A 16,518-nucleotide genomic window follows, 5' to 3' on the forward strand; every position below is an offset into this window, starting at 1 on the left:
CGAGTCAGATGGAAATCTCAGTAGAAACTGCAAGTATTGGGAATAGAACAGTCATGAGTTACACTATTTGAAGATGTAGGACACTCAGGAAAAGCACGACTTAAGGGTACATTTATTGATTTAAATCCTCCGAGAAAAGATTTAAACTAAATGACTTCAAGTCAAGAAGTTAGAAAAAGAACTGGAGAAAGCCTGGAGAGAAAAGGCGGGAGCCTCATCACCTACTGCACACTCCCCACCCAGTAGGCCGGACTGAACGAGGCCATTGTGCATGAGTTTGGCCTGTAACAGTCTTTCCTGCGATGTCCTCAGCTCCGTATCAACACACGTGGTGCCACAGCACGGGTGGCCAGTCTTCAGTGGAATTTGCTCGAGTTATACATTGTCTGTCTTCACTACTTAACATTTCTGCCTCAGTGAATACTCAACTCGAGGTTTTTTAGCACCGACCTTGTTCTAGATGCTGCAGAGCCCCGAGGATACGTAGGCCATTCCTGTGCTGGCACCTGGAGGGACGAGGGTCTTAGCGCATCATGGATGCTGCGAAATGCCGGGCAGTTTGCTCAGATCTCCCAGAGTTGGCACTTACCAGGCGGCCTCTGTGGCACAGCCGAGGATGCATGAGAAATTGTCATGAGGAGTTGGGTACCTGCCTGGGGCAGCAGTGGGTCGCAGGAGCTGTCCGCGTACATTAGGTCGGATTTTGGTGGTGAGGGTCACAAGAGAGGTTGGTCTATAATGTTCCTTTCTTCGAATGCCCTCGTGTCAGGATTGTGTTGGCCTCGTGAATGCTGTGTGAAGTGTGTCTTGTTTGCTGTTGTCTGGAGAAGGTGGTGTGAGATTGGTATTCTCATTCAACATTTGTGAAGTTGTTTGGGCCTGAGTTTTTGTTGGTCAGTGTGTATTAACGATTTAGTAGAAGCAGGGACCCAAAATCTCACCTTGAACAGTTCTTCACGTGTCTGAAAAGGTGATGTGTCCTTCCCATTTTCACATAATAAAACTTCCCTCCGCGGGAAATCCAGTAGAATAAGGATCCACCCGTTTCTGATTGTCACATGGTTACAGGTTCAACTAGGAACCAGCTCCTGAGTCTCCCTGGGCTGTGTGAGGGGACACAGCGGTGTTGCTGGAGATGAGCCTCTGCTGTCCAGATCTCGTGGGCTTGTTCGATCACGAGCGAGCCTCCCGTCGTGGAAATCTGCTTGTGTGTTAAGGGTTGATCATTTTAATGGGCTTTGCTGCTCTGAATGCTGAGTGTCATTTTGTGGGACTTGCATCTTTATATTTGTCACAAACCCTGTGCTCACGTCATTCACACTCCAGAAGTCACCACAGATGTCCCTGCCGCTCAGTCCTTTGTCAGCCTCCCAGCTCTAGAGGCAGCGGACAAGACAGGTCCCCAGCCTGCGCTCGATCCTCTCTGGATGTGCGTGTAACGCGTCCTGTGCTTCCTGTGACATGCTTTGCTTTTATGTGGCATGTCTTCTGCCCCTGTCGCTGCAGGTGAGAGCGTCTTCTTGTTTCGGGCTCTCACCTGGCTGGCATCTTGTAACGGCAGCAGGGGTGACAGTGAGAACAGTAAATTAACCTAACCGTCATCCTGTCGGTGGCTTTCCTGCTACACTGACTATGCCCAGATGCTTTTGAAAACCTGTCCTTTGCATTTACGATTAGATTTTTAGGACCGATGTTTTGTTTCATTTTAGCCGTGAACCAGAGGGTCGGGCAGAGCGCCCCGGCGAAGCAGCCCCCGCCCCTGGCCCCGCAGAGCCCACCGGGGGGCGTCCTTGGCAGCGGCGGCTCCAACCAGCAGATGCGGCTGCAGCAGCTGCAGATGGAGAAGGAGAGGCTGCGTCTGAAGCAGCAGGAGCTGCTCCGGCAGGTGAGGCCCCAGGTTAGAGGCCAGCCTTCGCTTTTCGGGCTTCGCTTGCCGCGCGTGGGTCGGGGGGCTCGGCGCTCTGTCACGGCTGGGGTGACGCAGACGACGCGCCGGCTCCGTTCTCGTCCTGCTTCCCCGACCCGGCCCCCATCGCGGGTGGGCGCCTGTCCCCCCTGGGCTGCGGAGCCGTAGACGGCGCGGCTCGGACCGTTTTGCCCTCGGGACCCTGGCGCGTCCCTCGGAAGACCCCTTTTCCCGGAGACGGAAGTCCGTCAGGGGTGATAGGTCACTAAGGCGTTTCTCAGAGGACACGTGGGATTCAGCGTGGCTGAATCCAGGGTGTTTGACTTAAAACGTAATACACGTTGCCCCCAGTTGAGAAGGTCCCTGCGCTGGTAGGCCCTGAGGGCTTTCTCAGGTTGGCCCGGGTGCGGCCTCCCCCTGGATGGCTGGGAACCTGTCAGGACCTGTCCCCGGAGTTTCCCTTCAGAAAGTGCCGCTGGTCTTCGTGTTCCACCAGGGCAGACGGTCCGTCCCCTCAGGATGCGCTGGGCCCCGCCTTGTTCCGGAAGGCGAGCTGAGGCCACAGGGTTCAGACACTGGGGATGCGGTCTTAGAGTCACTTACTGTTGAAGTTTTACATCAACTGTTGTGACAGTCCACACGACAGGGAGTGCGATTCTGAAAGTGCGGGAGGCGAGGTTCCGCGAAGACAAAGCCTCCTCCTCCTCCTCCTCCGTGTCCTGAGTTCTCTTCTCGGGCGTCAGTCACCACCAGTTTCTCATTCTCTGTTTCCAGACACATCCCCTGTGTTCACAGACGTGAAACACGTGCATCCGCTACTTGTCTCGCAATTGCAGTGTGCCACGTGTGGAAGTGACCGCATCGACCCGGGTGCGGGCGCTTCTGAGGGCCGTGCGCTCACAGTGTTCCTGGAAACCGTGATTTGAGAAACTGGAGCCCTGGGGAAGGAACCTAAGCCGGGGAAGTCCCAGACAGGCTCAGCTTGAGGCCGTGCTGCCCGCGACCTGTCGTGTAACTCGAGCGTGCTTGGCGCCCACAGCGGGTCCTGATGGCAAGGGCTGTGCCAGGGCTGGTGTCAGTGAGCCGTCGTGACGGACGGAGTGCTTACCTGCCCTCGAGAGGGTGCAGAAAGGAAGCCGACGCAGTTCACTGTGTCTCTTTCCAACAAATTACTGGAAAGGGAAAATAATTTTCCTTTAAATTAAACTTTATCCTCGGAACAAGGGAATACCATCAAGGATGTAATTATGTCTCTGTTAGAAGAAAGAACGCAGCGTTTCACTCCATCACTGATCGGTCCTAGGTGGTCTAAGGAAGGACAAGGCTCAGTTTCACACACGGGGTGAAAACCATCAAAACTGAGAAATCTCACTAAGAACAATTAGTTAATTGCCAGTGTCAAAGTCTTAACTATTTTAAAGTGTCCTGAGTTTTTTAAAGTCTAGAAATGGGCCGTCCATCATTATGTTGCATTCCGTAGATCAGCCTGGGCTTTTTGTTTGTCTGTTGTATTGTCTTGTTTTTTTTTGTGATGGGCGATGCTGCTGTTTATAAAACTCTTCCTCCCAAAGAGTTTTTCCAAGTCTCTCTCTCACTCTTCCTGTGGGTGATGGGTCCTGGCCAACATAGCTTAGCTTCCTTTATGGGTAATTTCTTTGTTTCTACTTTACTACTGACTGTGTTGTTGTCTTTTCTTAATGTGGAAGTGACAGATCTCCTCTGTTCTTACACTAATAGTCTGTTTGTTAGGATTTTTTGGTTTTGTTTTTTGGCAATCAGTATAAATTCATTATGTCTTAAGTCTTTTGGCTTCCTGTGAATTTGTTAGTTTCTCTTATCACTGAAACATTAAATTGTATGTTTTTTCCTGCTTCTGATTCTCAGAAGCAAACAATCTACCTGACCAATTCGCATTTTATTTGGGTCCTGACACCTCAAGCCTTGCTGTCCTGTCCTTGCTGTTGAGTCCTCGGGGAGGTTTTGGTTTCTTGTGACTCCGTCGGCTCCTGTCTTCCTCGGTCTGCTGCTTCCTGGGCTGGCTTGGGAATCCTGTGCTGTGGTCATGTGTCTGGATGAAATTTGTAAGTCAGCCTACACAGCCAAACCATGCGGCTCAAAGTAATTTTTATCCATCTTATTTTTTACTCTTAGGCAATGCGGAATATCAATCCCAGCTCAGCAAATTCTCCAAAATGTCAGGTAGGCTCTTACTGATGTTTTAGCATTGAAAAAAAGAAAAAAAAGATATTAAATTAGGAAAGTGAGATCCTTGTGCTCAAGGGGCCACACTGAACGTTAGCTCAGGTATAACTTTTGAGCCATCTTTCTCCCAAAATAACTTAGGTTCATATTGCCGCTCCCGGAAAGTCTGTGCTGCCTGCTTCCCGCTCACTCCTCCCAGGAAGCTGCTAGTTCTCATTTTGATTCCATGGAACTCTTGTTTTATTCCACATTTGAAGCGTATTATGTCTCAGTTGCACATCCCATCAGCCTTCAGGTGTGCCTGATTTTCATTCGCATAGCTTAAAATAGTATTTATGATGATTTAGGATTTATAGGAATTAATCATTAGAACAGCAACAGGGTGACACAGATTATTTCCCTGGTTAGGCCACTGGAAGAAATCTCGAGTCATAATGGTGCTCTTAGCAGAAACAGTTTTTGCAGGGCATTTCATAGGAAGAAGATCACGATTCTCAGAAGAGAGGAGGGTCTGCTGGGGTAGTGTTTTGGGTTTCTTTGTTGACGTTATCCACATTTCTCCCTGATGAACCCCAGAGAGCACTGGTTGAGAAGGCATCTTACGGGGACGGCAGGACTGTGGCCCTGTGTCCCTTTGACTGCAAGCACTTGTTTGGTTCATGGGAAGATAGACCTCTGTGCTCAGGGTTCACAAGATTGGAAGGACTGAAGCCTAGGGGACGCGGCTTGTGTCTCAGGTGGGCAGAAGCAACCAGGAGGCGCCGTGTGGCCGCTGCGTCAGCGTTAGCGGCGGAAGCGGGCTTTGGCAGGGCCCCTCTTGGTTTGGATGTTGTCACCTTGACCGTGGGATACCACCCTCCCAGAGACTAGGTAACTATGTGAGAGGGAAAGCGGTTCCTCATCCCACAAATGTCTTCTTGAATCAGGAGATTGTGTGAGGCGGGTAAGTCAGGACATTTGCTTCGACAGCGGAGCACGATCCTGCCCCGAGAGCCGCTGCTCGCGCGTGCGCCTGGAGGCCACGGTTGTGGACCTTTAAAAGGAGAAGATCCGTGCCCTTGCTTTTTCTCCGGAGTGTTTATGAAAGAAGGCCAGCTGATGCCTGAGATTTATTTAAGCCAGAACAAGAAACCTGGAAGAGGTGTTTTAAAATCAACCTCGGATATGCTGGAGGATGAAATAGGATTTGTTACAGGAGTTTTGGTCACTGTGTTTCCCTGACAGTTGTGGAAATGTCAATAAATGTTAGGAAATTTGGCACGGGGTTAAATTTGAAATAGCTCAGAACAGGGGCGCCTGGGTGGCGCAGTCGGTTAAGCGTCCGACTTCAGCCAGGTCACGATCTCGCGGTCCATGAGTTCGAGCCCCGCGTCGGGCTCTGGGCTGATGGCTCGGAGCCTGGAGCCTGTTTCGGATTCTGTGTTTCCCTCTCTCTCTGCCCCTCCCCCGTTCATGCTCTGTCTCTCTCTGTCCCAAAAAAAAAAAAAAAAACGGTGAAATAGCTCAGAACACACAGAACATGGTAGTATTTGTGTCAAGCAGGCGTGTGTGTTCTTGCGTGTTTTCTAGATGACCTGATAGAGCCAAGGAACAAGCTCACAAAGAGGAGCCTTGTCTTAAGTGCGGATGGCTTCCTGCAGGGTTTGCAGGATAATCAAGAAAGCCAGGAAGACCTTTCCAGTCTGGAGGAACTGGACCTGTAAAGGAATAGTGGAGGAAAGGTGACGGGTTATTCAGTAGTTCAGTGCCAGTCACTGTTCAAAGTTTTCTTTTACTTTTCTAATAGAAATTAAGTGCAGATGAGTTCCCAAGCAACAGGAAGTCAGTGTCATTATTTTATAATTTTACATACGATCATATACTACGTTCAGACACTGTGGGATGTGGGAAGGTACCAAACTTCACAGTGTTGCTGTCTTTCATTTTTTCCAAATAGGATTAACTAAACAGATCTGGACAGCAGGGTTCTCTGGTCGTGTAAACTGATGACAGTATGCGTGAGGTTAATGCAGAATTCTGAAAAAGTAAGATAACTTTAAAAGGATTGGTAGATCTTAGTTAAAGATGGGAAATAACCATCTTAATTTATTAGGATTTGATTGCAGAATTTTGGAAAAAGTTGTCTTCAGAGCACTTAAAAATTTTAATTTCATTTGGATTATTCACTGTTTTTATGTTGGAAAAGCTATTTGTATCCTCAGAAAACACTTTTTGCAACTACAAACGTCACGTCCGCTCCTGAGGCTGAGCCTGTAACGCTCACTTTTCTGGCCGCGTCGCTTTCTCGTCCATCAGTTGGAGACCTTCCACAGCTGTCTGTGGTTTTCAGTTCCATTTCTGTTTTGGGGTCTTTTGAAAGACATATTTTGAGAAAGATTGTGCCCCGAGTGTGGTCGCTTTTGCCTTTTCCTGTTGACTCCCGCCCCGCTGGCTGTGTGCACTCTTGCGTCCGGTGGCCCTGATCCCGCTCGTGAGCGATTCCCCTTCCCTCTTGCCCAGTGAGACTGTCCAGTTCCTCTTCGAGGCCTGGACGTCAAAACCCGTTCTACGTGGCCTTGTCAGAGTCCTCGAGACCATTCAGGAAATAGAAACAAGTCAGCTGTGCGTAGGTATCTTAGCTTTATTTCTGAGCAAATAGCTGCTTCAGTCTTCATAGAAATGATAGCTGTAAGTAGTTTGCTGCTAATGACTTGGCGTACTTGCCATTTCTTGCGGGTAGTGCTAGATGCACCCGAGGGTGAGACCCACGGTGTCTGTGTGGAGGACGTGACGCCACACTGATCGCCTGCAGTGGTGAAGAGGGTTGGATGTCCCTAGTTTTAGCCACATGGAGCAACGTAATACCACTGCTCAGGGTCACGTGAAAACAATGGCCGTCTTTTTTTCCTAGAATTTAAGAACGGTAAAGAATTTGGCTTTTTGTTTCTCCAAGTTGTCTTTCTTGTTAAAGCTGTTTCAGAGTTGACTTTGCCCAAGATTATCTCTCCTCTTTTTGAAGTCCTAGTGCTGAATAAACCATAAATTCATTTAGGTGTTTCCTCATCAATTTTTAGATTGTATTTTTAATAAGCGTGTTGAAAATTCTGATATACTTCACACCCGCATATTCTGACATGTTATCTCATTTGTGTTACTCATTAAGGTCTCTATAATTTTTTTTAATTTTTTTTTAACGTTTATTTATTGTTGAGAGAGAGAAAGAGACAGAGTGCGAGCAGGGGAGGGTCGGAAGGAGCGGTAGACACAGAATCTGAAACAAGCTCCAGGCTCTGAGCTGTCAGCACAAGGCCCAACTCAGGGCTCAAACCCGTGACCCGTGAGATCATGACCTGAGCTGAAGTTGGATGCTTCTTCAGTGACTGAGCCACCCAGGCGCCCTGAGGTTTCTGTTATTTGAAGAATGTTAAAATTATGTGTATTACTTGAATTGACACCATAATTAACAAATTACTGAAGACCTAATTCTGGAGATCTTTCAGAAAAAGTGTTGAATCTCAGGAGAATGCTGGGAACACCAGACTACCCTTTCAGATTTTGTTATCATACTGTAGTTCTCAAAACTGCCCCAGATCCATGTGTACAGTTTTTTAGTAAAAAATGTTCTGCAGCTAAAGATAATTTGGTGAATGGCACGCATACTAAAACACCAAAAGCATTCTAATCATTGACTGAATGTTTTCGTCACTTAAAATGTAAGGAAATATTCTGTGTTTATAGCTGCTGGGTTGGGAAGCGGGGTCTGGCAAGGTCTCTGGAACAGTGGAAGAAATGGCCTTTTTTTACCCTCTGTTTTTAAAATTATGGACATAACCTGCTATCACTAAGACAAACTATTATAAGATGTATATTTTTAGAGTTACTCTCCATTTCTAAGTTTGGATTTCTGGTTCACTAAACTAACCTTCCTTAAACAAGTTGATTACCCTGAAAAAAACACGCCTTCAATCACGCACCATGCATTACCCTAAAGTGGATGCACTATTAACACAGCTCAGTGCTTGCTTGCTTAAAGACAGACTTGATTTAAAAAAGTAATTGAAGTTGACGTTATATTTTATAGAATTTTCTCTAAGTGGAATCATAACTTTTTACCTGTGATTATTTTGAGATCCACTCATGTTGTGTCCGTACTTTTTTTTTTTAAGTGTACGTATTTATTTTGAGAGGGAGTGAGTGGGGAAGGGGCAGAGAGAGAGGGAGGGAGAGAATCCCAAACAGGTTCCACGATGTCAGCGAAGAGCCTTACACAAGACTCCCTCCCATGAACTGTGAGGTCATGACCTGAGCCAAAAACCAAGAGTCGGATGCTTAACTGACTGAGCCACCCGGGCACCTCTCTCTTCTTTCTTTTTATTGCTAACTAGTATTCCATGGTAAGGCTATCCTATGATTGTTTCTCTTTTCACTTTTTGACAGACATTTGGGTTGTTCCAAATTTCGACTTTGTGTAGACATGTGCTTTCGTTTTTCTTGGATACCCTAAGAATTCAGTAACCCAGAAACGTTCTAACTGTTTCCAGACTGATGACTGCTTCTGCTGCCTTTCTCCTTATTTTTCTAAATGATGTGAAGCAAAGTACTCATTTTTTATGGGGGAAAAATATTTTAACTACCAGATATATATTATCTTAAAGTGTCTTTTTCACCCTGTGGGGAAGGATACTGCTATTTAAGCGACTGGAGGGAAATGTAAAAAGGGCCAGTGGCTTCTGGCGAGACCCCAAGTCCATAAAAGTCCACGACGTAACGAGGGCCAACTTGAGTTTGCCCTCACAAGCCACCCCGGAAAGTTCCCTTTGGACCAAGCTGGGACCATCCGTGTTACAGTGCAGATAGCTGTGACTCCCAATGTGTCTATGCCACATTAGCTAAGATTTAGAAGCTCGCTGGGAAGAGCTGCCGCATTTTTTTATTATTACAGAAGAAAAAGAGCTAAAAATACTTGCTTCATTTAGAAAAAGTCAAATGCTCCAAAAGAACTTTTTGACCTTTGAAATACAGAAGCATGATTAAATTTTGGCCAAATTTCCTATAACTTGTTTCTCCGTTTTTGAAAGTCTGTCAAACTATTTATTCTAACTACCTTTGGGAAAAAGAGAAGCTTAACAAACTTGTATTTTTAGCTTAGTATTCTAATTTTAGGCATTTGTTCACAGTAAAAGACTCCTTAGAGATAGACATAACTTTCAACATGAAGTGTCTCAACTGAAATCAGTTTTTATAGATGATCCAGTTATGTCCCCAAACTTGTTTTGAAACGTCTATGCCAGATTCACTGTCCATATTTGTCCAGAGTGAGTTCTGCTAAAACTACTTTATTGCACTAGAGTAGGCTTATTCTATACAGGTTCGTATCGATGCATGCAGGCGTAGTTTTAAATGCCGTATAATGGACAAAAGGTTTCTATGGAATATATTTTGTGACTAAAACATTCAGCTTATGTAGCTTTTTTCATACCTATCCAGTTATAATTATTTTTCTCTAAACTCACTTGCAAAAGGTCTATATGGCTCTGAAACACAGTTCAGTATTGTACCGCTAAAATTCTTGATTTTACATAAGTTGGTTCACTTTCACATTTCCATTTCTTGGCCAAGGGTACAAGCAGTTGTAAGCTTGCTTTCAGTGAAAAGCCGGGATTTATCAGTCCCTGCTGACTCCACAGGCCCTTTCCTCCAGAATCTGACGAGGCAGAGCATGGAGTCAAGCACTTCCCCAAATTTCCGTGTCCCCTCTGAGGACTGCCTTCACAGGACTCTCTGTGTGGGTGTGTGGTGCGTGCACGTGTGTTTGCGCAGGAAGCACATAGGTTGTTCTCTTTGCGCTCAGTTGAGCTCCAGTCATAAGTTAAGGGGGAAATAAGTTGGTCTGTTACCCTGCGTAAATGCGTAAATGCGTTTGGTTTCCTTCCCCTGTTTTTGACAGTTTGTTTCAAATATCAACAAAATTTTTCCATCTTCCTTACTGAACCCAGTGGAATAAATTATATTAACAGCAGATGGAAATACAAACATTGAGAATTAATGACTTGGGGAGGGGGCTACCAAGTTGACTTTAATTACTTAAAGCAGTTTTGTCTTCAGCAAATACTAGGCTGTGTTAAGAATATCCATTTTTGGGTAATATGTGTGTAAGTACTTATACATCATTTATCCTCAGTAAAACTGTTCAGAAATTACGTAGGGCGTTTAATCAACTCTGTTCTTTTTGCTATGTCTAGAAGTTTCAAAACTGGGCTGAACATTTCCTACCTTGCTTTGGTTTCTGTGATCTGTGTGTATATGTGTCACTGGCCTTAGCACGTTATGTTTGTTTTCATGCCGCTGGCAATGCTGACGCCCCCACCCCACCGACACCAGTGCAGTAATGGCATTTTCTCCTGAGCCTCTCGGACTCACTTCACATGAACCCGACACGGCCCCTGTCACGGCCCCCGCACAGATTGGATGAGAAGCGCGTCTCCGTGGTCCCTTGTAGCCCTCAGGCGGCTTCGGGCACATCTCCAGATGAACTTCTTTGCGAGCGTTGGCGGCGGGTCTGTGGCGGCCGCTGACAACAGCAGTTCAGCTGTCAGAGACCGCGGCCGACATGATTCGGCAAAGTGGTAAAATCCAGAGTAGCAAAACCATGGAGAATCTGCGCCTGACAGCTTTAGCTTCATAAAACGATGTCGAAAAAGTGGGAACTTCATAAACAAAAGTGAAATAAAAATTGGTTGACATAAAAATCATAGCCAATTTATTGGTTATTTTAGTAACGAGTCAGAGTAGTGTGATGTCCTGTGTTTGCTCTGCAGAAACTGGTGCCTGCCTTCTTTGATAGGAAGTAGAAAGCAAATGAGGCTCTCTTTACGATATTTGCGAGGTACTGCCGTGTTCTGACAGATCTCCGGCTCCCTCCCTCACAGAACTCTAAGCATCAGCTTCATCCAGAGCTTACAATACTTGTCGTTTTCAAATTTCTTCCTAATTACATCCTCATGTTTTAATGGCAGCATAAATTCTTCAGAGCCTCAGAAGTTAAGGTATTTTCCAAAACCGTCCATTTGTTCATTCATTCAGTGTGCCCTCAAGGAACAGAGGAGAAAGAAAGGAAGGAGGGAGGGAGGGAGGGAGGGAGGGAGGGAGGGAGGGAGGAAGGAAGGAAGGAAGGAAGGAACTACACTATTGTGTGATAAGTGTTAAGATCATGTTTTCCCTGTGCTCAAACTGTTACAGATGTAACCTCTCTCTGTCCAGTCTCTCCGAAGATGGAGATGGGGTCATGGCAGAGAGCTCCCCTCCCCAGGGAAGGGAACAGAGTCTTAGATAACAGAGAAGAGAGCAAAGCGCTCTAGTCGAAAGGCGGTGTGGACAGCAGGGCCGTGCTACAGACCCTCGCAGTTCTGAAGTTCTGGTCACTCAGCGGGAGGGGTTGGCGAGGGTGGAGAGCATGGACAGGGGACAGATGCAGCGAGTCCCCAGAGGCTGCTGGGAGAGTGGCTTGGCCTTTGGCAGGGACAGGGGAGACTCGGGGACGAGTTAGGAAGAGGAGTGCGACTGGGGAGAGCTTTGCGAGAGGAGGAGGCAGAAAGCCAGACGCCTGGACGGCCTGTGCATTCCTACTGACGTGGGACAGACGTTTGGACGACCTTGACTGCGTTGGGCTTGAGAGCGTGTGCCGGGTGTGGGACAGTGACGATGGGGACGTGAGAAAACAGAACATCACAGAGTGGGACTGTGGCCATTCAAGGCCAGAGACCATCGATTTAGACTAGTCTGGACAGCTGTGTGTTTCTCTGGCATTTCTTAGCAATCCTGTTGTAGAAATGGAGGAAGCACGTGTGTGGTACTGACTCGTGGCAGTTTGTTGTGAGGTGGCCTCTTGTGTATTTCAGACGATCAGCTCAGAGCTCAGGCTTGTATCCCTGCGTCATTACTCACGGTGGCCAAGACCTGAGATCTGTCGAAGTGTCCATTTAGCTGCCCACCACTTACCAACCTGAGTGTCCTTTGACAGTTGAATGGATGAAGGGGTGTGTGTGTGTGTAAATCCTGCCATTTGTGACAACACGGATGGACCTGCAAAGTGTTACGCTAAGAGAGAGAAGTCAGTCAGAGAGACAAATACCGCGTGGTCTCCCTTACGAAGTGGAATCTAAAAACCAAAACAAAAGCCAAGTTTGTAGATAAAGAGAACACATTGGGGGTTGGGGGATGGGGACCAAAAGGTGCAAACTTCCAGGTATAAAATAGGTCACGGTGACCACAGTTAATAATTAACGGGATAATAATCGCATATTTAAAAGTTGCTAAAAGAATAAATATTAAACGTCCTCATCACAAGAAAAAAAAAACATAGCTGTGTAGGGATGGTATCTACTCAGGTGATTGTGGGGGTCACTTCACAATGTGTACTAATGCTGAGTCTTTGTGTTACACACTGGAGATTAATGTCGTGTGTTACTTACACCTGAGGGTTTTTTTTTAATGGGAAAAAAAAAGGGGAAGCCACTCAACTGGAACAGGAGGAGAGGGGAGGTGGGTGGAGGTCACACAGGAAGCTGGTGGGCAGAGCACTTGTGGTCCCAGAAGGCAGGAGGAGTGTGTGTGAGATTTCTGGGGGAGGACTGTCCGTGCCTGCTCCGGGTTGATGCAGAGGGGTTTAGGGGTTGAAGTACAATGGTGGTCACTTTTACTGCAATTCAGAGATCCAAGAGTTTGGTGACAGATGATTAGGTAGGCGTTGTGCACAGGTGTGACCCAGGGTGAGCCAGTGCACTGAAGTGACACAGTGATCACTGTCCCAAACGTGACTCGAGGTTTTAGAGGTAGGTTTGGTCTTAAACCACACAGTCTCAGCTGTACAAGTGGGTGACGGAGGTGGGTGTGGGTCATTGGAATCTGGAAGATTGAGGAGCAGTCCTGTTGAGCGAATCATTCACTTGGTAATTGATGTGTAAGTAACCAGACATAACAGCGTGTCTTATAACTAAGTAGCACTGAAGTAGTGATGAGCATGAGTGGTAATTTAAGATCTTTGCAACTACATTATGATATGAACATGTTTTCCATTGATGGAAAGTCAGAGGGTATAACAAACACTGCTGTTTAGTTGCCTGTATTTGTAACTGAAGAAAATGCTAAATTGCAGTTGGAAGTTGGTGAAAGATAAAGGTGGCATTTTCTTTTCTTCACCCAAGTTCACAGACCCTCTGCACTCTGTCATGATCTTCCGGTTAAGAAACCCCCGTTCGTAGGCTGTTGTATTCAGCAGGCGTAGACCTGGTTCAGTGGGAGGTGGTGCAAGCTCAGACTGCAGAGGAGGGAGGAGGGTGCGCTCTGTGGGGGCGGCGTCCTTTGGAGTCAAAAGACACATTTCAAGTCAAACCAGAAAGCCAAGAGAGAGGAAGCTGCACACCTGAGCTTTAGGAGAGCTTGAGAGGCAGGGCGGGGACCCAAGGGGAGTAGAGGAGAAAGGACAGAGCAGCAGAGAGAGGTGCGTGGCCTCGGCCGGGCTTGTCTGGGTGCGTGGGTGCAACCCCAAGTCCAGCAGAGAGACAATGGCGGCTGCTCAGAAACCCTCCGATGGCGTGTTTCTGACTTTATTCCTGGTGCAGACTCAGAGGACAGTTGGTGCGTAGAAGTAAACTTGAAGAATTCTTTTTCGCGAGACCAGAATTGCCGTCGTGCCCGGTAGGGCGGGCTTGGGAGTGTCTGCCAGAGTAAGAAAAAATAACAAAATGAAGTTAGGAAAGTGTGTACATTTGGGGGATAATAAGACTAGATCAACTTTGAATTTATGCAACTTAATTTTCAGTCATTGGAAATGCATGTGAGAACTTGGTCTTTCTGACCGGGAAAACTGTTAGCTTTGAAGTAGACAGTTTAACACTTGAACTTTGTATGTACTTGGCCCCCTAGTGTGCGTTTTATTTCTTTCATTCGAACAGTACATTTGTTGTCAGTAGACTGATTCTGTTTGTGTTTTTTTTCTCTAGGAATTAGCTCTTCGTAGCCAGTTACCGACACTGGACCAGGAAGGTGGGACTCAGAACCCAGTGCCTTCGCCTGGGATGTCTCAGGAGCTGAGGACAATGACGACCACTAGCTCCGATCCCTTTCTTAACAGGTGGGTGAGGGCTGTTCCCGGCCACTGAGAAGGGGAGCAACTTCAGGAGCGTCGGGGGGGACACCAGACAGCATTGCTGTAAATGGCGAGGACAGTGGAACTCCAGGTTCAGAGCCGGCTCCCGTGGGAGGACATGGGCCGTGGGGACCTGGGGACACTTTCCCAGTCATGTGTTGGCTTCTGTCTGTTGACTGACGGTGACTTAACACCACAGAGTCAGCGGGCACGTGCGTGCCCTTCCACGAAAGCAGATGAACGTGGTCCTAAACGTCCTCAGGCCTGCGTTTGAAGGATCCAGGGCAGGAGTTTCCCACATGAGGGTGGGCCCTGCGCTTTCGCTACAGGAAGTTCAAGGACATGAAACGTAAGGTTGTACCTTTTGTGAAAACACACAGCTATCAAAGACACTGCTTCAAACTCACGCAGCCCACAGGTCCTTTTCAGTGAGTTCACCCAGATGGGTTTCCGGCAGAAATGTCGGTGCCGTGTATGGAAGCAGGTCACACTCTGCGCCAGGAAAACCGTTTACAACTAAGGCTTGACTACGGTTCATTCTTCTGGGTTGCAAGATATTTATGGAATTTCGGTTTTTAAAAATAAGGAACAAATGCTGTCTTGTCTGTGTACTTTTGCTTTTGGTTGTGTGTGTGTGTGTGTGTGTGTGTGCGTGTGTGTGTGTGTGTGTGTGTGTTTAACCAGTTCTAAGCAATGCACTTTTTAAACCATTTAAAAAATGTTTGGTTTAGGAAAGCTATCGTACCGTGCTTTCAGTCAACACCAGCTAAGCTGAAAACTTCGTGATCTTAGAAAAACAACATTTCTCTCATGTGACCAAAATACTTAGTACCGTAGAAATCCCATAGTTTGCTTGGTGGTAAGACTGGCACTGGTGCCCTGCTTCCCAGGCTTGATTTCGAAGGCCATCGAGAATGTATTTCAAGTTTGTATTGGCTCCTTTGACACATCTGGTTTAAAGTTGGGCCAGAAGTTGAGTGTATTTACACAAGATTGCAGTTGTGAACTTAAACGAGGTTAATTTGGAAAGGTTGAAGCCAGAACTTTGCTTTTTCCCCACAAGGAGAATTCAGATCAGTAGAATCCAGGGCCCATTTGGAGACCTGTGTTGGCCCCGGGGTACAGTTGGACTGTAGGGATGCAGGTGGACGGCATGTCCTTCTGGCAGCTGTTCGTGAAGATTCTCTTAGAACTTCACTGAAGGCTGGGCTGCAGTTTGAGACTTTCCTGGTAAAGGTCACGGGGTGTCCGGTCGTCCATGCTGCTGTTGTGGGGGCAGTCCTTTGTCCACTCGGTGAAGTACCCCAGCTTCTAAAACCCGTCTCACTGTAGCATTTCTCTTACAGAAACTGGATGGCTTCCCTGTTGTCTAGTGTTCAATTCAAACGTATCTTAGCTCCAAACACTTGGGACCCCACCTTGCCACCATGCTGACTCTTGTCCCTCGTGTGGCATCCCGTGTCCCCTCTGCCCTGACACCCTCGGAGGTCAGGTTCGTGTCCTCTCCATAGACTTTTCCACACCCCTCTCTTCGCTCTAAAAACATTTTGCTCACTTAACGCCGGAGTGTGATTCGTCACCGTGTTTGTTCACCTCCCTCCTTGACGTCATGAGCCTCTCAGAAAGCATCATTCGTAGGTTTTTGTTGTTCCCTCTCTGTCTTCAGGGGCCTGGGCTCAGGCCCATCCCGTGGGAGCAGGTGCCCAGGGAGCATGTGTGAGGTGGTGGGCTGCAGGCCCCAGGAGTGCGGGCTCCTCGGGAAGAGTTGTGCATGGCCCCGTGAGTCAGCCCTTTGCCCCCGAGTGCCCTGTGCGTGGTGCGTGCATGCGCTTTTGGTGGAAGGGAAACCGAGCGTATCCTGAGGGAGGCCTGCTCCAAGGCAGCTGTATCTTACACAGACGGTCTCAGACGCTCATCTGTGATTTCTTGTGTCTTTGTGAGGCTTTTGCGTCTTGCCAGAATCTGGCAGAAGCATCGGAGTAATCCAGCAGTTTCGGGGTGCAGGGTTGGGGGGAGGACAGAGCACCTGCATCAGGTAATAAGGGAGGAAATGTGGGGGGATTGGGTGTTCAACCCTGAGTGACTGTGAAAGCTGGTTTTCATAGCTTTAGGTGGGTTTTTTGGTGCACTTTTGTGTGAGCTAAAGAGCTGCCCAAGTGTCCAGGCATTGAGAAAAGTTACGGTTCACATCCCTGTCAGAGACCATCAGGAACCCCACTTTACCATAGATTTTAAAAAATTAGTAGTACCCAGATTTTGCTGTCCATGCCAGCTGCTGGGAGTG

General features: G+C 47.4%; 1 protein-coding gene across 6 annotated transcripts in view; it reads left to right on the forward strand.

Moving 5' to 3' along the window:
• YAP1 (Yes1 associated transcriptional regulator) overlaps window positions 1-16,518 on the forward strand; it is a 114,270-nt gene that overhangs the window by 91,139 nt on the left and 6,613 nt on the right. For 2 of the 6 annotated variants that reach the window (XM_047876648.1, XM_047876650.1), the window contains exons 5-7: window positions 1,710-1,885; window positions 4,058-4,105; window positions 14,089-14,219. In XM_047876648.1, coding sequence (XP_047732604.1) covers window positions 1,710-1,885; window positions 4,058-4,105; window positions 14,089-14,219 — 355 coding nt within the window. Of the gene's footprint in view, window positions 1-1,709; window positions 1,898-4,057; window positions 4,106-14,088; window positions 14,220-16,518 lie in introns of all 6 variants that reach the window. The other 4 variants (XM_047876651.1, XM_047876652.1, XM_047876653.1 and 1 more) reach the window with 2 other exon arrangements.

This window comes from Prionailurus viverrinus, chromosome D1 (genome assembly GCF_022837055.1).
Source record: "Prionailurus viverrinus isolate Anna chromosome D1, UM_Priviv_1.0, whole genome shotgun sequence".
Classification (NCBI taxonomy): domain Eukaryota; kingdom Metazoa; phylum Chordata; class Mammalia; order Carnivora; family Felidae; genus Prionailurus; species Prionailurus viverrinus.